General features: G+C 46.4%; 1 protein-coding gene across 4 annotated transcripts in view; it reads left to right on the top strand.

Moving 5' to 3' along the window:
- The window catches only part of LOC123991263 (protein AF-10-like), an 84,618-nt gene extending 66,548 nt beyond the window's left edge, over positions 1-18,070 (top strand). For 2 of the 4 annotated variants that reach the window (XM_046292685.1, XM_046292689.1), the window contains 9 exons: positions 5,944-6,061; positions 9,006-9,087; positions 13,568-13,758; positions 14,107-14,256; positions 14,357-14,421; positions 14,543-14,814; positions 15,472-15,492; positions 15,567-15,648; positions 16,317-18,070. In XM_046292685.1, the coding sequence (XP_046148641.1) occupies positions 5,944-6,061; positions 9,006-9,087; positions 13,568-13,758; positions 14,107-14,256; positions 14,357-14,421; positions 14,543-14,814; positions 15,472-15,492; positions 15,567-15,648; positions 16,317-16,607 (1,272 nt within the window). In that variant the 3' untranslated portion in view covers positions 16,608-18,070. The remainder of the gene's footprint in view (positions 1-5,943; positions 6,062-9,005; positions 9,088-13,567; positions 13,759-14,106; positions 14,257-14,356; positions 14,422-14,542; positions 14,815-15,471; positions 15,493-15,566; positions 15,649-16,316) is intronic. The other 2 variants (XM_046292688.1, XM_046292687.1) reach the window with 2 other exon arrangements.
- Positions 18,071-24,295: the final 6,225 nt, after the last annotated feature.

The raw sequence follows: 24,295 nt of genomic DNA, 5'->3' as shown, positions 1-24,295 counted from the left end.
TGGCGGATGGTCTTCTGAGGGAGCTCCCAGACCTGGACTAAAGCATCCGCCAACTCCTGGACAGTCTGTGGTGCAACGTGGTGTTGGTGGATAGAGCGAGACATGATGTCCCAGATGTGCTCAATTGGATTCAGGTCTGGGGAACGGGCGGGCCAGTCCATAGCATCAATGCCTTCCTCTTGCAGGAACTGCTGACACACTCCAGCCACATGAGGTCTAGCATTATCTTGCATTAGGAGGAACCCAGGGCCAACCGCACTAGCATATGGTCTCACAAGGGGTCTGAGGATCTCATCTCGGTACCTAATGGCAGTCAGGCTACCTCTGGCGAGCACATGGAGGGCTATGCGGCCCCCCAAAGAAATGCCACCCCACACCATGACTGACCCATTTTTTTGACCGTTTGATTTCACAGAAGTGTGATTGACTTGGAGTTACATTGTTGTTTGTTCCCTTTATTTTTTGGAGCAGTGTATTTATCTGTACATGGAATTGTATTTGTTGTTTTTTATTCGGTTTTTTTTTTCATCTTTCCAGTAAAATGCAACGGGCACTATCCGATGTGTGGAAACATTTCACTGCAGCTGTATTTTTATTTTATTTATTTTTTATTTTTTATTTTACCTTTATTTAACCAGGCAAGTCAGTTAAGAACAAATTCTTATTTTCAATGACTGCCTGGGAACAGTGGGTTAACTTCTCTAGGGTAGGGGGCAGCATTTGGAATTTTGGATGAAAAGCGTGCCAAAATTAAACTGCCTGCTACTCGGGCCCAGAAGATATGATATGCATATAATTGGTAGATTTTGATAGAAAACACTCTAAAGTTTCCAAAACTGTTAAAATGTCTGTGAGTATAACAGAACTGATTTGGCAGGCGAAAACCTGAGAAAGATCCATTCAGGAAGTAGGATTTTTTTGTTTTTCTATTCAATGCCATTACAGTATCCATTGACTTAGGACTCAAATTGCAGTTCCTATGCCTTCCACTAGATGCCAACAGTCTTTAGAAATTATTTCAGGCTTGTATTCTGAAAAATGAGGGAGTAAGAGCAGTCTGAATGAGTGGACCCTGCAGTGTCACAGAGCTTTTTCATGCGCGCGCCCGAGAGAGTGCCTTTCTTGTTTACCTTTCATATTGACAACGTTATTGTCCGGGTGAAATATTATTGATTATTTAGGCTAATAACAACCTGAGGATTGATTATAAACATCGTTTGACATGTTTCTATGAACTTCACGGATACAATTTAGATTTCTGCCTGTTGTGACTGCGTTTGAGCCTGTGGATTATTGATTTCTGACTTGTAACTCTCCTATTTGGCTGGTTACTGTTTGTAATGATTTGCCTGCTGGGCGATGTTCTCAAATAGTCTTAAGATATGCTTTTGCCGTAAATCTTTTTTTAAATCTGGCACCATGGTTAGATTCACAAGAAGTTCATATTTAAACCTATGTAAAATACTTGCATGTTTTCAGAATTTTTATAATGAGTATTTCTGTATTTGAATTTGGCGCTCTGCAATCTCACTGGATGTTGGCCAGGTGGGACGCTAGCGTCCCACATACCCTAGTGAGGTTAATTCCCATGGAAAGTTTACACCTCTGAATATTCCCCAAAATGTGTAACCCTACTCGTGACCCCTCCTCCCTTTTCTCAATTCTATAAATCTATTTTAGAGGAAGACAGAATAGTGTCTCACAAGATTAAAACCTCTAGGGTTTTCCTGAGTCTGCGAGGAGTGTATGTTTGTGCCAAAAAAAAAACATTGTTCCTACTCGATCAGGTGTAATGTGCTTCGTGATTTCAGAAATCAAAACCCCCAAATATATGTTATCTCTTGTTTCACTGGTTGTACTTTCCAATATGATGTCTTGTGACCGTACTCTACCAAATAGTTTACTATTGTGGTGATGTCTGGCATGAGTTTCCTCGTCCCTTTTTACGCAAATAAGAAATCACTACAATACTGTATCAACACAGACCCCCTTAAATTTACACCCTTTTAGCGATTGTTTTAATTCTCACAAGAATTATCCAACTATTCAATTACCCCAAAATTAGATCCATCGGAATGTAAAATTATCCGGGCATTGTTACTGGTCCCATGTTCAAAGACATGGGTAGTTGTCGTATCGCTTTTGATTCTGCCCGTGTCACCAATAAATATAATACTTTTCCCGTTGTAAATTTAGCCAGTGGTGCCCCTCTACACTCAATTTTCAAATGACCAATGGCCCAACACACTACGCTAATAAACCATACTAATATACACTACCGTTCCAAAGTTTGGGGTCCCTTAGAAATGTCCCACATTTTTTGTCCATTAATTAAATACAGTGTAGACATTGTTAATGTTGTAAATGACTGTTGTAGCTGGAGAGGGATGATTTTTAATGGAATATCTACATTGGCGTACAGGCCCATTATCAGCAACCAACACTCCTGTTTTCCAATGGCTTTTCCCATGTTCTTAAAAGCGTTGGTGACTTACTGTGTTGCTGGCAACTATTTTATTTTACGTTCAATTTTATGTTATTTTCCCCCGACATTTACTGACAACGTCCATATTCAACGGGTGTTGAGCGTTTGTAAATTCATCAGTTATTCTGCACTCTGGTGCATTCAGATGAGTGCTCTGAAATCCGAGCAGATAGCCTGAGTGAATCCACGAAGCACCCAAATTAACAATGTCCGATGAGAATACACAATGACTATATCATTTAGGTAAGAATGACGTAAATAATGAAGTCAATACACTTTGGGTAGTTAGGTGGCATATAGTTAATATACTAGAAAGTTTGATGTATTCGTAGCCAACGAACGTTAGGTAGCTAACATATATTACCGGTACATACTGCTGTAATGATATGATATGCTATGCGGATCATAAGGATGGCGTAACTAACAAATTGTCAAAATTAGTTAAAGCAATGGATTTGTATCCGCTCTCGCATATTTCCCGTCAGCAGGGAAATGCTGCCCAGTTTGATCCATAATTGGATTTTTTTCCATATTCGAGCTGAATTGATTGGTAGAATACTCTTGTGCATATTTTAGTGCCTCTATGGTTTTGCTATAGTTTTACCTCTTCCTGACCATGGCCAGAGTGTTTAGATTTACTCACTCACTGCTCTTAATTCTAAGGTAGTGATACCCAATTCCCCAGAGTGTAGTGATAGTATTTGTGCCTTTTAATTGGTAACGGTTTTGATACCTTGTATTAGAAACAATACTGGAACTTCTAGCAATTTTATTACTGGAGGATGTGTTCCTTTATTCGATCACACTGTGCATCCAGTCGGGCTGATAGGGTCAATCATCCATCCATAATATTAGTCTCTCATCAATACACACACTCAGGAAACAAAAACAGACACACAAAACAAACCGTATTTGGTTAGGAACGTCTTCCTTTCTTGTAATTTGAAAATAGTAGTTTCTTCTCCATCTAAATATATTTGAACCAGATGGGCTAAGTCACTTCTATGCTCACTTCGAGGCAAGCAACACTGGGGCATGCATGAGAGCATCAGCTGTTCCGGACGACTGTGTAATCGCGCTCTCCGTAGCCGACGTAAGACCTTTAAACAGGTCAACATACACAAGGCTGCGGGGCCAAACGGATGACCAGGACGTGTGCGCCGGGCATGTGCTGTCCAACTGGCAGGTGTCTTCACTGACATTTTCGACATGTTCCTGATTGACTATGTAATACCATCATGTTTCAAGCAGACCACCATAGTCGCTGTGCCCAAGAACACAAAGGCAACCTGCCTAAATGACTACAGACCCGTAGCACTCACGTCCGTAGCCATGAAGTGCTTTGAAAGGTTGGTAATTTCTCACATCAAGACCATTATCCCGGAAACTCTAGACCCACTCCAATTTGCTTACCGCCCAAACAGATCCACAGATGATGCAATCTCTATTGCACTCCACACTGCCCTTTCCCACCTGGACAAAAGGAACACTTATGTGAGAATGCTATTCATTGGCTACAGCTCAGCGTTCAACACCATAGTACCCTTAAAGCTCATCACTGAGCTAAGGATCCTGAGACTAAACACCTCCCTCTGCAACTGGATCCTGGACTTCCTGACGGGCCACCCCCAGGTGGTGAGGGTAGGTAGAAACACTTCTGCCACGCTGATCCTCAACACTGGAGCTCCCAGCGGTGCGTGCTCAGTCCCCTCCTGTACTCCCTGTTCACCCACGACTGCATGGCCAGGCACGACTCCAACACCATCATTAAGTTTGTAGACGACACAACAGTGGTAGGCCTGATCACCAACAACGACGAGATAGCCTATAGGGAGGAGGAGGTCAGAGACCTGGCCGGGTGGTGCCAGAATAACAACCTATCCCTCAACATAACCAAGACTAAGGAGATGATTGTGGACAGCAAAAGGAGGACCGAGCACGCCCCTATTCTCATTGACGGGGCTGTAGTGGAGCAGATTGAGAGCTTCAAGTTCCTCAGTGTCCACATCAACAACAAACTAGAATGGTCCACACACACCAAGAGTCGTGAAGAGGGCACGACAAAGCCTATTCCCCCTCAGAAACTAAAAAGTTTGGCATGGGTCCTGAGATCCTCAAAAGGTTCTACAGCTGCAACATTGGTTGCATCACTGGCTGGTACGGCAATTGCTCGGCCTCTGACCGCAAGTCACTACAGAGGGTAGTGTGTACGGCCCAGTACATCACTGGGGCTAAGCTGCCTGCCATCCAGGACCTCTATACCAGGCGGTGTCAGAGGAAGGCCCTAAAAATTGTCAAAGACCCCAGTCATAGACTGTTCTCTCTACTACCGCATGGCAAGCGGTACCAGAGTGCCAAGTCTAGGACCAAAAGGCTTCTCAACAGTTTTTACCCCTAATCAATAAGACTCCTGAACAGGTCATCAAATGGCTACCCGGACTATTTGAATTGTGTGCCCCACCCCCCCAACCCCTCTTTTTACGCTGCTGCTACTCTCTGTTTATCATATGCATAGTCACTTTAACTATACATTCATGTACATACTACCTCAATTGGGCCGACCAAACAATGCTCCCGACCATTGGCTAACCAGGCTTTCTGCATTGTCTTTGCTACAACAAAGACAATGTGCACAACCTGTCACAGAACAGGATTTTCTATGATGTTCAAAAGAAATTCAGTCTCACCCTTTATTTTGTCTGTTCAGAATGGCGTATCCACTCAATGACGCTCCCTGCCGGTCCGAGGCGGGTCCTTTTCTGCTCCGTTTTAGTCTGCATGTGGGCTCCCTTGCTCGCAGTTAACCTCGGTCTCTTCCCGCACAATCGCATGCAGCGTTAGCCATCCCATCCTTGTCACCAAATTGTGGTAGCAATTCTGTAGGAAAAGAGAGACTGCAGATTCTTTCAAACAACAATTGTATAAGATTTGAAAAAACGAAGCAATCAACCATCACCAAGAATGTTTGAGTTGAAAGCTTAACAGTCGGGTCTCTGCTTTCATAGAAAAATACTTCTTTCTTGTATATGTAGCAGTCAGAAGATCATGTGAAAAAAAGGTAATTAGTTGTCTGTGCAGATTTAAGATAGCATGAGGTTGATAGCCCGAGGGCTCAGCCATCTAACTGCATTCACAACAACAAACACTATATTGTACTCCTTTCTGCAAGTTTCCATGCATGTGACTTCCTGTAAATAGTAAACCCCTAGGATGTCACATGCTGCGGTTTCACCCAAACGTCTCTTACCTATACGCCCAGTGTTATGACTAAGTCACACCAAGACAAGTTTAGAAAGGTTAGAAAAACACTAGCATATAACAAGAGACTATTCTTTAAGCGGTAAAACACGGGATAGCATGACTAATGATGTCATTTTCCACCACAGTCTTCACTTATGTTACCAACTCCATCCAGTCATCCTCCGTGTATTGTAACTGAGACTCTTTTGTCCCTGCAGGTGAGTGGGTTACCAGGTCCAGTGTTCAACATGGCTCCCTCCCACATGTTTGGAAACCGACTCAACCCTAACTCTGCCATGGCTGCCCTCATCGCACAGTCTCAAGCTTCCCCCGCAGGTTGGCGTGTGTGTGTGTGTGTGTGCTCGCGTGTGTTTGACCATGAATAGGCCACAGTCTACAGAGGGTTCAGAGGTCACAACACCAACTGACCCACTGCTCAGGTTATGTCACACACTCGCATGCATACACACATCATTTACATTTAAGTCATTTAGCAGACGCTCTTATCCAGAGCGACTTACAAATTGGTGCATTCACCTTATGACATCCAGTGGGACAGTCACTTAACAATGGTGCATCTAAAACTTAGGGGGGGTGGGGTGAGAGGGATTACTTATCCTATCCTAGGTATTCCTTAAAGAGGTGGGGTTTCAGGTGTCTCCGGAAGGTGGTGATTGACTCCGCTGTCCTGGCGTCGTGAGGGAGTTTGTTCCACCATTGGGGGGCCAGGGCAGCGAACAGTTTTGACTGGGCTGAGCGGGAGCTGAACTTCCTCAGTGGTAGGGAGGCGAGCAGGCCAGAGGTGGATGAACGCAGTGCCCTTGTTTGGGTGTAGGGCCTGATCAGAGCCTGGAGGTACTGAGGTGCCGTTCCCCTCACAGCTCCGTAGGCAAGCACCATGGTCTTGTAGCGGATGCGAGCTTCAACTGGAAGCCAGTGGAGAGAACGGAGGAGCGGGGTGACGTGAGAGAACTTGGGAAGGTTGAACACCAGACGGGCTGCGGCGTTCTGGATGAGTTGAAGGGGTTTAATGGCACAGGCAGGGAGCCCAGTAGAGTTGCAGTAATCCAGACGGGAGATGACAAGTGCCTGGATTAGGACCTGCGCCGCTTCCTGTGTGAGGCAGGGTCGTACTCTGCGGATGTTGTAGAGCATGAACCTACAGGAACGGGCCACCGCCTTGATGTTGGTTGAGAACGACAGGGTGTTGTCCAGGATCACGCCAAGGTTCTTGGCGCTCTGGGAGGAGGACACAATGGAGTTGTCAACCGTGATGGCGAGATCATGGAACGGGCAGTCCTTCCCCGGGAGGAAGAGCAGCTCCGTCTTGCCGAGGTTCAGCTTGAGGTGGTGATCCGTCATCCACACTGATATGTCTGCCAGACATGCAGAGATGCGATTCGCCACCTGGTCATCAAAAGGGGGAAAGGAGAAGATTAATTGTGTGTCGTCTGCATAGCAATGATAAGAGAGACCATGTGAGGTTATGACAGAGCCAAGTGACTTGGTGTATAGCGAGAATAGGAGAGGGCCAAGAACAGAGCCCTGGGGGACACCAGTGGTGAGAGCGCGTGGTGAGGAGACAGATTCTCGCCACGCCACCTGGTAGGAGCGACCTGTCAGGTAGGACGCAATCCAAGGGTGGGCCGCGCCGGAGATGCCCAACTCGGAGAGGGTGGAGAGGAGGATCTGATGGTTCACAGTATCGAAGGCAGCCGATAGATCTAGAAGGATGAGAGCAGAGGAGAGAGAGTTAGCTTTAGCAGTGCGGAGCGCCTCCGTGATACAGAGGAGAGCAGTCTCAGTTGAATGACTAGTCTTGAAACCTGACTGATTTGGATCAAGAAGGTCATTCAGAGAGAGATAGCGGGAGAGCTGGCCAAGGATGGCACGTTCAAGAGTTTTGGAGAGAAAAGAAAGAAGGGATACTGGTCTGTAATTGTTGACATCGGAGGGATCGAGTGTAGGTTTTTTCAGAAGGGGTGCAACTCTCGCTCTCTTGAAGACGGAAGGGACGTAGCCAGCGGTCAGGGATGAGTTGATGAGCGAGGTGAGGTAAGGGAGAAGGTCTCCGGAAATGGTCTGGAGAAGAGAGGAGGGGATAGGGTCAAGCGGGCAGGTTGTTGGGCGGCCGGCCGTCACAAGACGCGAGATTTCATCTGGAGAGAGAGGGGAGAAAGAGGTCAGAGCACAGGGTAGGGCAGTGTGAGCAGAACCAGCGGTGTCGTTTGACTTAGCAAACGAGGTTCGGATGTCGTCGACCTTCTTTTCAAAATGGTTGACGAAGTCATCTGCAGAGAGGGAGGAGGGGGGAGGGGGCGGAGGATTCAGGAGGGAGGAGAAGGTGGCAAAGAGCTTCCTAGGGTTAGAGGCAGATGCTTGGAATTTAGCGTGGTAGAAAGTGGCTTTAGCAGCAGAGACAGAGGAGGAAAATGTAGAGAGGAGGGAGTGAAAGGATGCCAGGTCCACAGGGAGGCGAGTTTTCCTCCATTTCCGCTCGGCTGCCCGGAGCCCTGTTCTGTGAGCTTGCAATGAGTCATCGAGCCACGGAGCGGGGGGGAGGACCGAGCCGGCCTGGAGGATAGGGGACATAGAGAGTCAAGGGATGCAGAGAGGGAGGAGAGGAGGGTTGAGGAGGCAGAATCAGGAGATAGGTGGGAGAAGGTTTGAGCGGAGGGAAGAGATGATAGGATGGAAGAGGAGAGAGTAGCGGGGGAGAGAGAGCGAAGGTTGGGACGGCGCGATACCATCCGAGTAGGGGCAGTGTGGGAGGTGTTGGATGAGAGCGAGAGGGAAAAGGATACAAGGCAGTGGTCGGAGACTTTGAGGGGAGTGGGTGGTGAAGGTGGTGTACATATGGGGGTAGTGGGGGATAAATAAAGGGGGAGGGTCAGGAGAAAATGGGGGAATAAAGTGTTTCCTGGTGTTTCAGTACTGCCTGCAGCCATTGGTCCTCCCTGACCTCTAGGGGTTAACTATATTGTGACTGACCGTGGGTGTGTGTGTTCTTTTGAATGACAGGCTGCTGGAAGAATGGAAAGGGTTAAAAATAAAGGAAAATAAGAGGGGAAGGGTGTCTTAAGTGGAGGCGAGTGCATGCTGGTGTGTCTTTGCACATGTGTTTGTGTGTGCATGTGTGATTTATTACTCTCGTAGAGGAAAATTAAAAGAGACGTCTGGCCTGGAGGGAGAAGAGCGAGATAGCGAGAGAAAGTGTGTGTGTAAGAGAGAGACACACAATCACTGTGTGGTAAGTGTGTTATTTACTGTGTGTGTGTAGATCAGGAGGTAGGAGATGGAAACAGCATTGCAGCTCCAGGCTTCTCCAGACGAGCCTCTCCCAAGACCACCCTCTGTCCGCGGTAAGTAAACACACATATTTTCTCCCTTTTCCCCACACACACTCCCCCTATTACCAGTGAGCCCTTATTTACATTCCACACAAAAATATCTCTGCCCAACCCCCTCTCTTGAGGGTTTCTCTCCCTCCCACAAACACACTCTGGTTCTGGTCTCTCCCCCTCCATGAAGGCGTTTCTATCACTCTCCCCCTGATAAAGGCGTTTCTATCACTCTCCCCCTGATAAAGGCGTTTCTGTCACTCTCCCCCTGATGAAGGCGTTTCTGTCACTCTCCCCCTGATGAAGGCGTTTCTGTCACTCTCCCCCTGATGAAGGCGTTTCTGTCACTCTCCCCTGATAAAGGCGTCTGTCACCCTCCCCTGATAAAGGCGTTTCTATCACTCTCCCCCTGATAAAGGCGTTTCTGTCACTCTCCCCTGATGAAGGCGTTTCTGTCACTCTCCCCTGATGAAGGCGTTTCTGTCACTCTCCCCATGAAGGCGTTTCTGTTTCCCCTGATAAAGGCGTCTTCACCCTCCCCCTGATAAAGGCGTTTTGTCACCCTCCCCTGATAAAGGCGTTTTTGTCACTCCCCCTGATAAAGGCGTTTTATCACTCTCCCCCATAAAGGTGTTTCTGTCTCTCCCCCATAAAGGTGTTTCTATCTCTTCCCCCATAAAGGTGTTTCTATCTCTCCCCCATAAATGCGTTTCTATCTCTCCCCCCATAAAGGTGTTTCTATCTCTCCCCCCCATAAAGGTGTTTCTATCTCTCCCCCCATAAAGGTGTTTCTACCCCCCCCCATAAAGGAGTTTCTATCTCTCCCCCCATAAAGGTGTTTCTACTCCCCCCCATAAAGGTGTTTCTATCTCTCCCCCATAAAGGTGTTTCTATCTCTCCCCCATAAAGGTGTTTCTACCCCCCCATAAAGGTGTTTCTACCCGCCCCCCCATAAAGGTGTTTCTATCTCTCCCCCATAAAGGTGTTTCTATCTCTCCCCCCATAAAGGTGTTTCTATCTCTCCCCCATAAAGGTGTTTCTATCTCCCCCCCATAAAGGTGTTTCTACCCCCCCCATAAAGGTGTTTCTACCCCCCCCCATAAAGGTGTTTCTACCTCCCCCCCCCCATAAAGGTGTTTCTATCTCTCCCCCCATAAAGGTGTTTCTATCTCTCCCCCCATAAAGGTGTTTCTATCTCTCCCCCCATAAAGGTGTTTCTATCTCTCCCCCCATAAAGGTGTTTCTATCTCTCCCCCCATAAAGGTGTTTCTATCTCTCCCCCATAAAGGTGTTTCTATCTCTCCCCCCATAAAGGTGTTTCTATCTCTCCCCCCATAAAGGTGTTTCTATCTCTCCCCCCATAAAGGTGTTTCTACCTCTCCCCCCATAAAGGTGTTTCTATCTCTCCCCCCATAAAGGTGTTTCTACCTCTCTCCCCCCATAAAGGAGTTTCTATCTCTCTCCCCCATAAAGGAGTTTCTATCTCTCCCCCCATAAAGGTGTTTCTATCTCTCCCCCCATAAAGGAGTTTCTATCTCTCCCCCCATAAAGGAGTTTCTATCTCTCTCCCCCATAAAGGAGTTTCTATCTCTCCCCCCATAAAGGAGTTTCTATCTCTCCCCCCATAAAGGAGTTTCTATCTCTCCCCCCATAAAGGAGTTTCTATCTCTCCCCCCATAAAGGAGTTTCTATCTCTCCCCCCATAAAGGAGTTTCTATCTCTCCCCCATAAAGGAGTTTCTATCTCTCCCCCCATAAAGGAGTTTCTATCTCTCCCCCCATAAAGGTGTTTCTATCTCTCCCCCATAAAGGAATTTCTATCACTCTCCCCATAAAGGAGTCTCAAGGCTGAAAAGTTGCTTCAAAAAAGTACTGAATAAAGGCTCTGAATGATTATGTAAATGTGATATTTCTGTTTATTTGTTTATAAATTTGCAACAACAACAAAAAATGTTTTTGCTTTGTTATTAAATCAAATGTTATTTGTCATATGTGCCGAATACAACCGGTGTAGACCTTACAGTGAAATGCTTACGAACCCCTAACCAAAATGCCTTTCTTTTTTATGTGCGGGGGCACCAGTTACTTGAGGTACTATGTACATGTAGGTAGAGTTATTAAAGTGACTATGCATAGATGGTAAAAACAGAGAGTAGCAGCAGTGTATAAGAGGGGGAGAGGAACAATGGGGTATTATTGTGTGTAGATTGATGATAATTTTTTAAATTTATTTAACCAGGCAAGTCAGTTAAGAACAAATTCTTATTTATAATGACAGCCTAGGAACAGTGGGTTAACTGTCTTGTTCAGGGTCAGAACGACAGATTTGTACCTTGTCACCTGCCCCCAGAATAAGGCTGTAACGTAACAAAATGTGGAAATGTCCAGGGGTTTGAATACTTTCAGAATACACTGTAAATAGATGGTACTATGTATAACTGCATAATGGAATCTGCTCTCTGTATAAGATTTTTTTTTTTTTAAATGGGAAAACACAGGATCTGGTCAGAGTGCATTACATGACCATAAGTATGTGGATACCAGGCGATTCCAGGCTGTATCACAACCGGACATGGTGGAGAGTCCCATAGAGCGATGCACAATTGGCCCAGCGTCGTCCGGGTTAGGGTCTGGCTGGGGTTGGCCATCATTGTAGCCTAGTGATTAGATATTTGGACAAGTAACCGAAAGGTTGCAAGATCGAATCGCCGAGCTGACAAGATAAAATCGTTCTGCCTAGTTAAATAAAGGTTAAATCAAATTAAAACATCCCAAAGGTGTTTGATGTGGTTGAGGTCATGGCTCTGTGCAGAACAGTCAAGTTCTTCCACACCGATCTTGACAAACCATTTCTGTATGGACCTCGCTTTCTGCACGGGGCATTGTCATGTTGAAACAGGAAGGGGCCTTCCCCAAACTGTTGCCACAAAGTTGGAACCACAGAATCGTGTAGAATGTCATTGTATGCTGCAGCATTAAGATTTCCCTTCACTGGAACTAAGGGGACTAGTGCGAACCATGAAAGACAGCTCCAGACCATTATTCCTCCTCCACCAAACTTTAAAATTTGCACTATTCATTTGGGCAGGTAGTGTTCCTTTGCCTTTCGCCAAACCCAAATGTGTCTGTCAAACTGCCAGATGGTGGAGCGTGATTCATCACTCCAGAGAACACGTTTCCACTGCTCCAGAGTCCAATGGCGCCGATCTTTACGCCACTACAGCCAATGCTTGGCATAGCGCATTGTGATCTTAGGCTTGTGTGCGGCAGCTCGGCCATGGAAACCCATTGCATGAAGTTCCCGATGAACAGTTCTTGTGCAGACGTTGCTTCCAGAGGCAGTTTGGAACTTGGTAGTGAGTGTTGCAACCGAGGACAGACTATTTGTATGTGCTTCAGCACTCGGCGGTCCTGTTCTGTGATCTTGTGTGGCCTACTACTTCGCGGCTGAGCCGTTGTTGCTCCTGGATGTTTCCACTTCACAATAATAGCACTTACAGTTGACTAGGGTAGAGATATGATAAACTGACGTTTTGGAAAGGTGGCATCCTATGACAGACCCACGTTGAAAGTCACTGACTGAGCGCTTCAGTAAGGCCATTATACCTTCAATATTGTCTATGAAGATTGCATGGCTGTATGCTTGATTTTATACACCTGTTTACAAACGTGTGAAGCTGAATCCACAAATTTTAAAGGGCTGTACATATATATAGTGTATGTTGGCTTTATTCAGTGCCAAAATATTTTTCTTAACCAATAGGAGGTCTCTGTATGATGTGGTTCTTTAGCGTCATGTGGAGAGTTGGCTTCACTCCTGCTTTGTATTCACTTGTGTGTTCTTGTCTTGACGTCACTTTTCCGAACGCTTTTCTGGCATGGCTTCTTCAGTCAGATTCATATTAATTATAAAAATGCAAATGAAAAGTGAAATGTCATGTTGGTACTTTTATTTGAAGGAATGAAACAAATGAGAATTTATTTATGTTAAGAAGAAAAAGGTTTCCTTCAGTTTGCTCCAAAAGGGAGAAAATATTTGCTAATTGAACTTTTCCAATAAGTTGTGTGTGTGTGTGTGTGTGTGTGTGTGTGTGTGTGTGTGTGTGTGTGTGTGTGTGTGTGTGTGTGTGTGTGTGTGTGTGTGTGTGTGTGTGTGTGTGTGTGTGTGTGTGTGTGTGTGTGTGTGTGTGTGTGCGCGCGCCAACGAGAAGTCCGATGGAATGGTAAAAAGGCTCTCCCTCTGTTTGTTTATTATTCCAGAACCGTGAAGTTCTCTCATGACTCTTTTTCTTCCCTATCTTCTGTCTCTCTTTCACTCATCAGTGTCTCAACTCACACAGAGTGATTTACTGCACCATGGGTTCCCACCACACACACTCTCTCTCGTTTTCATTAGCTCACTTAAGGACAAATTGATTTGCCATTCTCCATGTTTGTTTGATGCTATGTTTGGTTGTTAATATCCTTTTTTTTCTCACCCATCCATCCCTCTCTCCCTCCAGTTCTCCTCTAGGTGGGCTGCAGATCCGGTATGACCCAGGAGGGTCGTTGGGGTCAGGTTTGGGGGGGCTTGGGTCAGGTCAGGGAGGGGGAGACACAGTACCCCCGGTGGCCACCTCTATAGAACAGCTGCTGGAGAGACAGTGGAGTGATGGACAACAGTTCCTACTGCAGCAGGGAGCACAGGGAGATGGTGAGCACACACATCTACATTACTTTTTTCATCAAATCTAATCTACTCACCAATCATTGCATTGTTTGGATAATTAAATTTTATTGGTTTAATTTAGTTTCCTCTCTCTCTCTCTCGCTTCTCTCCTCTCTCTCTGCCTGTCTTTGACTCTCGCTTCTCTCCTCTCTCTCGCTTCTCTCCTCTCTCTCTGCCTGTCTTTGACTCTCACTTCTCTCCTCTCTCTCGCTTCTCTCTTCTGTCTCTCTCTCTCTCCATCTCTCTCGATTCTCTCTCTTCTCTGTCTCTCTCTGTTTCTCGCTGTCTCTCTCTCTCTTTCTCTCTCTGTCTCTTTGTCTCTTTGTGTGGTAGTGTTGGGGATGTTGAAGTCCCTCCACCAGCTGCAGCAGGAGAACAGGCGTCTAGAGGACCAGATTAAAACTCTGACCATGAAGAAAGAGCGACTGCAGCTCCTGTCAGCTCAGCTGTCTGTGCCTTTCACCCCTACTACTGCTGCCCAAGGTACACACACACAGCCCTATTACTGCCTCACCTCACCCTAACAAACACTCATACAAACTTTCACTCTCATTGCCTGCCTGTGTGATGTTGTGTGTTTCAGATGTGAAGAGTGACTCCTCTCTACCCATACCTGCTCAGGTAAGGCAGTTGAAGCTCCAGCACATAGTGAGTGAACCCAGCTAGCACACTAGTTGTTATGCTGTCATTACATAGAGCTTTTGGAATGGTAAGAGATTGCATAGGATATATTGGTTAACAAAGCTCTCTCTCTCTCTCTCTCTCTCAGGATAGCGTGTCATGTGGTCGTAGTAGTGGTGGATCTACCTCTTCTCTGTCCACCCCCCCCTCCGTCTCTCACAGCCCCCCCCAGCCGCATCAGCTCAACGGGGTTGCCATGGGAACCATGATGCTGGGAGGTGGAGCCGGGCCAGGGATGGGGGGGATAGTGGGGGTTTTGAACGGAGTCATACAGACCACCTCCAGCCCTCACACATACACACATACCTCTGCACCGGGCACCAGCGCCACTCTGCCCATCTCCAGCTCCATTAACAACAGGTATATATATACACTACATCTGGCTGCCTGGTAGTCTGCATTTCTGGCGACCTTGTAGTCTGCATTTCTGGCGACCTTGTAGTCTGCCTGCCTGGCTACCCGGTAGTCTGCCTGCCTGGCTACCTGGTTGTCTGCCTGCTTGGCTACCTGGTAGTCTGCCTGCTTGGCTGCCTGGTAGTCTGCCTGCTTGGCTGCCTGGTAGTCTGCCTGCTTGGCTGCCTGGTAGTCTGCCTGCTTGGCTGCCTGGTAGTCTTGCCTGCCTGGCTGCCTGGTAGTCTTGCCTGCCTGGCTGCCTGGTAGTCTTGCCTGCCTGGCTGCCTGGTAGTCTTGCCTGCCTGGTAGTCTTGCCTGCCTGGCTACCTGGTAGTCTTGCCTGCCTGGCTACCTGGTAGTCTTGCCTGCCTGGCTACCTGGTAGTCTTGCCTGCCTGGCTACCTGGTAGTCTTGCCTGCCTGGCTACCTGGTAGTCTTGCCTGCCTGGCTACCTGGTAGTCTTGCCTGCCTGGCTACCTGGTAGTCTTGCCTGCCTGGCTACCTGGTAGTCTTGCCTGCCTGGCTACCTGTCCTTCCATTCATTGAAATGTCTGTCTGTTTTTGGCTTTGAAATTGATTCCCTTATATTTTCTCCCTTCCTGCTTTCCTATTGGATTACTGCAGCTCAGTTACTGCTAAAAGCAGGTGAGTGTGTGTGTGCGTGTGTGTGTGTGCGTGGTTTTCTAACTGTGTGTGTGTATGTCTTTGTGTGTTTTTAGGTTGGGTGCCTTGTCTGAACAGCAGAGGCTCTTACTGCACCAGCACCAACTACAGCAGCTACTCTCTTCACAGCCCTCTGCGGTAAACACACACACCTAGCACCACTGTACTAAACACAGCAGGCTTATTTATCAGCGTTCCAAGGTCACATGATTAATTATCTCTTTCCCGCTCCCCCCTCTCTCCCCCTCCTCTCCCCCCCTCCCCCCCCCCCTCCCCTCCCCCCCCCCTCCCCTCCCCCTCTCCCCCCTCCCTCTCCCCCCTCTCTCTCTCCCCCCCTCCCTCTCTCCCTCTCTCCCCCTCCCTCTCTCCCCCTCTCCCCTCCCTCTCTCTCCCCCCTCCCTCTCTCCCCCCCCCTCTCCTCTCCCCCTCCCTCTCTCTCCCCCCCTCCCTCTCTCCCCCCCCCTCCCCCCCTCCCCTCTCCCCCCCCCTCCCCCTCCCTCTCTCTCCCCCTCCCTCTCTCTCTCCCCCCTCCCTCTCTCTCTCCCTCCCTCTCTCTCCCCCTCCCTCCCTCTCCCTCTCTCCCCCTCCCTCTCTCCGCCTCCCTCTCTCCCTCCCTCCCTCTCTCCCTCCCTCCCTCTCTCCCCCTCTCCTCCCTCTCTCTCCCTCCTCCCCCCCTCCCCCTCTCCCCCTCCCCCTCCCCCTCTCCCCTCCCCCCTCTCCCCCTCCCCCCTCTCCCCTCCCCCCCTCTCTCTCCCCCTCTCCCCCTCCCTCCCTCTCCCCCCCTCCCTCTCTCTCCCTCCCTCTAGGAACAGCAGCAGGTGTTGTTTTACCAGTTGATGCAGCAACAACAGGACCTCCATCAACTTCAATCTCTCTCCACCTCCTCCCAGCTTCCCTCCATCCCTCTCTCTTCCACTCAGCTGCCCATCACCTCCCTCCTTTCCTCCTCCCACGTCCACGGCCAGGGCACCATCACCGCCAACCCCTTCCTGGCACTGCACACACACTCACACCCTGATACACACACACACGCCACTGCACAGAAACCCCGGCTGGCTGAAAAGGCTGTGGGCCTCACTGGACAGGAGAAGACCTGACCCACAAAACAGCTCTCTCACTTTTTCTGTTGCGCATTCTATTTTTCTCTCTCTCCTCTATCCATCTCTCTATCTCTCAGGGGTCTCCACCATCATATGAACTCTGATCAGTGCTGTGCTTTCAGCACACAAGTTAGCCAACATAGAACTACAATTACTACAAACTACAAAAATATCAGGACACTAACACAGCTGACTGATGACTCATAGCTCTGCTGGAGAGATGAGGTCTGGGAACTATGACATTGTAGTTTTAGGAGAGGCAGGAGTCCTGCACTGGACATGTAACTGCTGTTATCTCTGTCTGTCTGAGCATAAGACCTAACCAGAGACCACTCTCTAATGTAAGACTGACTGACCGCTCAGCTATGGAAGCCTTGCTATGACTGTCTTTTTCTGCTCTACCTACTTCACACACCAGCCTATCAGGGCCCGCAACCTTCAGCATCGGCCAATTGGAATCCACAACAGTCAGTAATGGCAAGTCAGGGTCCATTCCCCAAGTGCCTAAGGCTGAGGGGGAGGGTTACTCATGCTACTCGACCTGTCAGTCATCCATTCTCACCATATTACTGGCTGTCAAGCTGCGTTGACCAGGCAAAAGATCATGCAACACATTCTGAAAAGCTGGAAACCAGGAAATGTATTTTGCTGGGTTCACAAAATACCGAAACCAACTTTATGAATTCTGTTTTTATTTATTTAGCATTTCTTTATGTTATAATGGGTGCAGGATGTTATATTTTAAAAGTACCCACTGTTCAAGAATTTGTTTTATACTGCTGTTTAAAGTTTTTCACACATCTTGATGTTAACATTTTTGATGGGGAAAAAAGTTGTGTATTGATAAAGATTGAACTACTGGCGAATGGAGGTGGTTTGTGGTGGTGATGGTGTACATAGCTGTTGTCAGAAGAGGTGTGGGTTCAATGCCACAGTTTTGACTTTGTGTAAATAAATATATATTTTTCATTGCCTGTGGGGTGTAAATAAGTGATTGTGATTGGCAGTGTTGGTGTAAAGGATAGCCAATGAAGCCTAATTTTGTGTGTGTAAATCTTAGGACCAGACTACAGGTGATGGTGACTGGACACAAAGTATTAATTTATTTTTATATGTGCAGGGACATTGTTTTGTTGTTTTTATTTGTTTTGCACCGTCATTTTCTACTCCACCTCTGGGCACCAGGTTTCCATCTGTGTTCACTTTTGTTTAGATCAATTTTGTACAACTGAAAAATCATAACCTCCTCAAATGTTTGTATTTCAAAACACCAAAATAATTCAATGTTCTGGATAAATAAAGAGACCGACTGATGGTAAAAAGAGTCAGCGTAGCCAGTGGGACAACATTATTGGAGTGAGAAGATGGTTGAAGCTTGATTAACAGCTCTGTTTAAGTGCTTTTTGTCAACAGCATTTTTACACTTTGGTTGAATAAAGAACAGATCTACCTCCTCTAAGCCTGCTGTCTAATAGCATGTTTCTCCTCTTTACCTCCATCTCTGGACGGATGAAAAGATGACACTGACTTGACTCTCACTATATCGTTAGCCGTCTTCTCTCGCTCTAGTGTTTAACAGTTTCTGCATGCTCATTTTATAGTGGTCCAGGGTCCCTTGCCCCAGCACACACACACACACACACACACACACAGTGCTCCTCTGTCCCTGATGACTTCCTGCTGCCTAGCAGCGTGTGGGTGTGTGTACAATTCCCCTACATCTGCTTCTGCTCGTGGAAATTAAAAGCTCACTTTCCCCTCATCTCAGCCCCCCAGCAACTCTTAAACCCCCCTCTTCCGCCCACTCTCTATCAGCCCTGTCACTCAAGTCCAGGCTGTTTAAACATGCCCCCTCCCTACCTCCTTGTCTACCACTTTCATTCTCTCCTCCCCTGTCTTCTTGACATCACCCCTTTCTCCTCTCCTCCCCCTCGTTCAATCCATTCACAGCATTCCCGTTCAGGAGTGGGAGCAGAGCTGGCGTCCATCATTGATAACCTCCCAGCAGCCATTGCTTCCCGGGGGGGTATGTAACAGCTGAGGGAGGACAACCATGCTGGCCAACGAGATGCCTGATCAAAAGTCTAACACTAAGATCCAGAACATCAGGGTTGAAGGTTCACACACAATTGAGCTTTTTAGTCCAGGAGGAGGCTCATCTGGGCCCGGGGAACTCCCCAAATGTCCAGATGAAGAGCTTAAAAGAAGTCTTAAGTAATAACAATTAAACATGCATTTAGTAATTCATTTAAACTACAGTTATTCAAATGAAACATTAATTTAGCCATTCAAATTAATCATATAATTACCAGTTAGAATAACTTGAGTGCGGCGGAAAACCATTAGCAGCTGTAGTTTGGATTAAATCATTATGGGATGGGAGTTGAGAGGGGGATGATCCACTGAAAACTGCCTGGCCAAGATTCCTGTTCAGAATAGAACCAGATCACTCTGACAGAGGTGTTTAGGGCCAGGAACAGAGAGACGGAGGAGGGGATAGCGGGAAAAAGGAGAGCTGAAGAGAGGAAAGCACTGAAGCAGCTGACGGGATTCCCATGGAATGTTGCCGGCATCAGAAGTGTGTGTGTATAGGCTACCCCCCACAGGTTCCTCTCCTGTAGGATAATGGCCCTGAGGAGAAGCAGCAGGATTCTCCCTCATCCCTCTTCACACACAGACAGTCTGTATTCTTCTGCTGACTGACAATCCTCTGCCTATCCCCCCATCCTACCCCTCTCCATACTCCTCTCTTCCTATACAGTTGAAGTCAGAAGTTTACATACACTCGGGTTGGAGTCATTAAAACTCTCTTTTCTTATTTTATTTTAACCCCCTTTTTCGTGGTTTCCAATTGTTAGTAATTACTATCTTGTCTCATTGCAACAACTTCCGTACGGGCTTGGGAGAGACAAAGATCGAAAGCCGTGTGTCCTCTGAAACACAACCCAACCAAGCAGCACTGTTTCTTAACACAGCGCGCATCCAACCCAGAAGCCAGTCGCACCAATGTGTCAGAGGAAACACCGTGCGGACCTTGGTTAGTGTGCACTGCGCCTGGCCCGCCACAGGAGTCGCTGGTGCGCAATGACAAGGATATCCCTACCGGCCAAACTCTCCCTAACCCGGATGACGCTAGGCCAATTGCGCTGCGATGTAGTGCCCTCGACCACTGCAACACCCGGGAGGCCCATAAAAGGCCCACTCGTTTTTCAACCACTCCACAAATTTCTTGTTAACAAATTATAGTCTTGGCAAGTCGGTTAGGACATCTACTTTGTGCATGAAACAAGTAATTTTTCCAACAATTGTTTACAGACAGATTATTTCACTTAGAATTTCACTTAATCCAGTAGGTCAGAAGTTTACATACACTAAGTTGACTGCCTTTAAACAGCTTGGAAAATTCCATAAAATGATGTCATGGCTTTAGAAGCTTCTGATAGGCTAATTGACATCATTTGAGTCAATTGGTGGTGTACATGTGGATGTATTTCAAGGCCTCCCTTCAAACTCAGTGCCTCTTTGCTTGAAATCATGGGGAAAACAAAAGAAGAAAACATTTGCAGACCACAAGTCTGATTCATCCTTGGGAGCAGTTTCCAAACGTCTGAAGGTACCACGTTCATCTGTACAAACAATAGTGCGCAAGTATAAACACCATGGGACCACGCAGCAGTCCCGCTCCGGAAGGAGACGCTCCAAAACCGCCATAAAAAAAGCCAGACTACAGTTTGCAACTGCACATGGGGACAAAGATCATACTTTTTGGAGAAATGTCCTCTGGTCTGATGAAACAAAAATAGAACTGCTTGGCCATAATGACCATCTTTATGTTTGGAAGAAAAAGGGGGAGGCTTGCAAGCCGAAGAACACCATCCCAACCATGAAGAACGTGGGTGGCAGCATCATGTTGTGGGGGTGCTTTGCTGCAGGAGGGACTGGTACACTTCACAAAATAGATGGCATCATGACGGAGGAAAATTATGTGGATATATTGAAGCAAGACATCAGCTAGGTTGCAAATAGGTCTTCCAAATGGACAATGACCTCAAGCATACTTCCAAAGTTGTGGAAAAATGGCTTAAGGACAAATTCAAGGTATTCGAGTGGCCATCACAAAGCCCTGAGCTCATCCTATAGAAAATTTGTGGGTGTAACGGATGTGAAACGGCTAGCTTAGTTAGCGGTGTGCGCTAAATAGCATTTCAATCGGTTATGTCACTTGCTCTGAGACCTTGAAGTAGTAGTTCCCCTTGCTAGGGACGTTTTAAAATTATACTGTTACATGGGCAGAACTGAAAAAGTGTGTGCGAGCAAGGAGGCCTACAAACCTGACTCAGTTACACCAGCTCTATCAAGAGGAATGGGCCAAAATTCGCCCAACCTTTATTGTGGGAAGCTTGTGGAAGGCTACCCAAAACATTTGCCCTAATTTAAACAATTTAAATGCAATGCTACCAAATACTAATTGAGTATGTAAACTTCTAAAAGCTGAAATAAATAATTATCTCTATTATTCTGACACTTCACATTCTTAAAATAAAGTGGTGATCCTAACTGACCTAAAACAGGGAATGTTTACTAGGATTAAATGTCAGGCATTGTGAAAAACTGAGTTTAAATGTATTTGGCTGAGGTGTATGTCAAAGTCCAACTTCAACTGTAACTAAATACTTGTAATTTTAGAATTTGTTGAAATATTTAGGAAATGATCACTCAACCTCATGATGGATGTGCCTTCAATTATTTTACTTTCTTATTGGACAAATACATTTGACATTTTACAAACACTAAATCTAATGATGTAAACTCAATTATAATAGGCCTATTTTAAATATCTTAGTGAAAACAAATATTTCAACTTCGATATTTTTACTGGCAAAAGTCTTAAACACATCTACGGTAAATTATGCATTCAGGCTGGATTAGTTGGATTTCTAAATATGATTTTTTTTCAGAGTGCAACTTCTAAATTTAACGTAAAATAAACACATACATTTCAGAACAAAGTGTCTGGTTAATTGTAAGGCTCTGTGGTCTACTTTAAATCACAGTTTAGTCGTGTGGTTTTCTATTTGTCAGCGGGGTGGAGTTTATCTTTCAACCGAGCGAGGTGCAGCAGACCTGCGGTTATAGCCCACAGTCCGAACCGTTGACTTCGGCTCCAACATTGAAAGCGAGAAACTGAAGACCGATCACTGTTAGTCAGTCCGTGTCTAAATTGCCTCACAGTTTAAAACAGAGTTGCACTTTAAACAAGGAACATATATTCTAAAAACACTAGGTTTGTTTTATTTCTGCTATTCCCCATCGCTATGGGGAAATACAGGCAACGCAGTAAACACAAACGTGAGCAGCAGCACTGTAGAAGCAGGTTAGGTACGTCTCTAGACAGAGTTAGCCAACTCTACACGCATCTATTTATAGTCCTTTTCATTTTCATGAACTGTATCTATTTGACTCTGAGCACACTGACGAGATTATATTAGGTTACTTATTTTGTAATGCTTTCACGTTTAGTTAAGGCCTACTGCAGTCCAGAGCCCTTTATTGTAGAAGACTCTACTGTAGTCTATCAACTGATGAAGATTTCAAATCATATTCAAAGGGAGCGTTCAGCTGAATTACAAATGTAAATATTTCTTTCCTTACCTTGAAGTCAGGCTATGGACAACGGAGACTGAAATCCATGCTTTGGTTTTGTAGGCCCTACCATAGTACTTCCTAACCAAAAACCAATGCAAGTCAATGTTAGTAATAGCATGCTTTTAAATTCTCCCCTGCAAGGATCAACATGAATTGATTAATCAATTGATTACTGTGATTGGTGGATAAATAGAACGTGTCACATTATGAAGTCAGTGTAGGCTGCATGGGTGAATGGGTCTGTTTACTGGGTCTGGTCGGGCTGTGTATTTCTCGGTTCAGGGTCAGGATGAAAGATGGACGTTCATGACCCAGACACCCTAAGATGGCAGATATTAATGTAATCCTGCATGGTTATGATGAATGTGACAGGATATAGATTTGAGATCATCAGGTAAAAATAGACACGTCATTGGCTCAGTACTGGACTCATAATAATGAATAATATAACCTAGTCCAGGAAGGGCCTGAGTCGTTCCTATAAGGCTATGTTAAATAATTCCAGCTGTAACGGATGTCAAGGGGATAGGATTTAAATTGGCTGTAATCTCCAGACACGAGGAGGGCCATCCATTTTAGTCAGGCACCCGCAGGCTGCACCAAGCACACAGAGACCCATTCACCTGCAGAAGCTCATTTATTATGGAGATGCAGGGAGGCCCTGTGTGTGTGTTTTGGGTTTCACTGTCCTTATGGGGACCTGAATTCCTCACAAGGATAGTAAAACAAGGAAAACACATTTAGCCGCTCCCCACAATGACAAAAGGTCATTTTAGGGTTAGGGGTAATGGTTAGGAAAAACAGTATTTTAAATGGGAATCAATTGTTTGGTCCCCACAAGAATAGTAAAACAAATGTGTGTGTGTGTGTGTGTGTGTGTGTGTGTGTGTGTGTGTGTGTGTGTGTGTGTGTGTGTGTGTGTGTGTGTGTGTGTGTGTGTGAGAGAGAGAGAGGGAGTACAGATGTGTGAATAGATTTTGTGCATAAATGCAATTTTCCATTTTTATTTTGCAGCCTACAATCTAGGCCTTGTTACACCACCTCTCTTCTCTCTGATCTCTCCCCCATCCCCTCCACCTACCACCAGGCTCTGTTCCACCTCAAGGGTGTGGAAAGGCAGCACTACATGAGGTCCAGTGACACCCAACACATACACACAAATGCACAGAAAGAGAGAGATAGATACTGAGAGCACAGCGCTGAGAGTGGAATGTAGTCAAAAACGGGGGAGGATCAGTAAAGAAAGGACATGAGAGAGAGAGAGAGAGAGGAGGGAGAGAGAGAGGAGGGAGAACGAGAGAGAGGAGGAAGAACGAGACAGGAGGGAGAGCGCGAGAGGAGGGAGAACGAGAGAGAGGAGGGAGAACGAGAGAGAGGAGGGAGAATGAGAGAGAGGAGGGAGAATGAGAGAGAGGAGGGAGAGAGAGAGAGAGGAGGGAGAATGAGAGAGAGGAGGGAGAATGAGAGAGAGGAGGGAGAGAGAGAGAGAGGAGGGAGAACGAGAGAGAGGAGGGAGAACGAGACAGGAGGGAGAGAGCGAGAGGAGGGAGAACGAGAGAGGGGGGTGAGAGAGCAGGTGTGTGTGTCTTTAAAGACATTAGTTATTCTAATGAACTCTTTCTAACTTCCATATTCAGGCTGCCCTTTCTGTATTCCAATATATGGCTGTCCTTGATGAGTCAGCCCTTCCAACAGTGTGGTTGTGTCACGTTGGTCCTTGACATCTGTTAGCATACAGAAGACAAGCGCTACGTTAGAGAAACACTCACATCCTAATCATGTTCTCCCTCCAAGGACACACACAGATGAGAGAGACAGAGAGACACAGAGACAGAGAGACAGAGAGACACAGAGAGAGAGACAGAGACAGAGAGAGTGAGAGACAGACAGAGAGAGTGAGAGAAAGGAAAGAGAGAACCAATGCCATAAGGAAGAAAGAACACACCAGGCCATGCAGGCTTCTGGAGGTTAGTGTTGATATTGGTTCTTCTTTGACTCTCTGAAAGGCAGCAGTGTGTTTAGGTCAGGTTAGCTGGATT

The sequence above is a fragment of the Oncorhynchus gorbuscha genome, linkage group LG12, assembly GCF_021184085.1.
Source record: "Oncorhynchus gorbuscha isolate QuinsamMale2020 ecotype Even-year linkage group LG12, OgorEven_v1.0, whole genome shotgun sequence".
In the NCBI taxonomy this organism is placed as follows: Eukaryota; Metazoa; Chordata; class Actinopteri; order Salmoniformes; family Salmonidae; genus Oncorhynchus; species Oncorhynchus gorbuscha.
The sequence above is the reverse complement of the archived record's forward strand: the minus strand, read 5'-3'. Positions and strand labels throughout refer to the sequence as shown.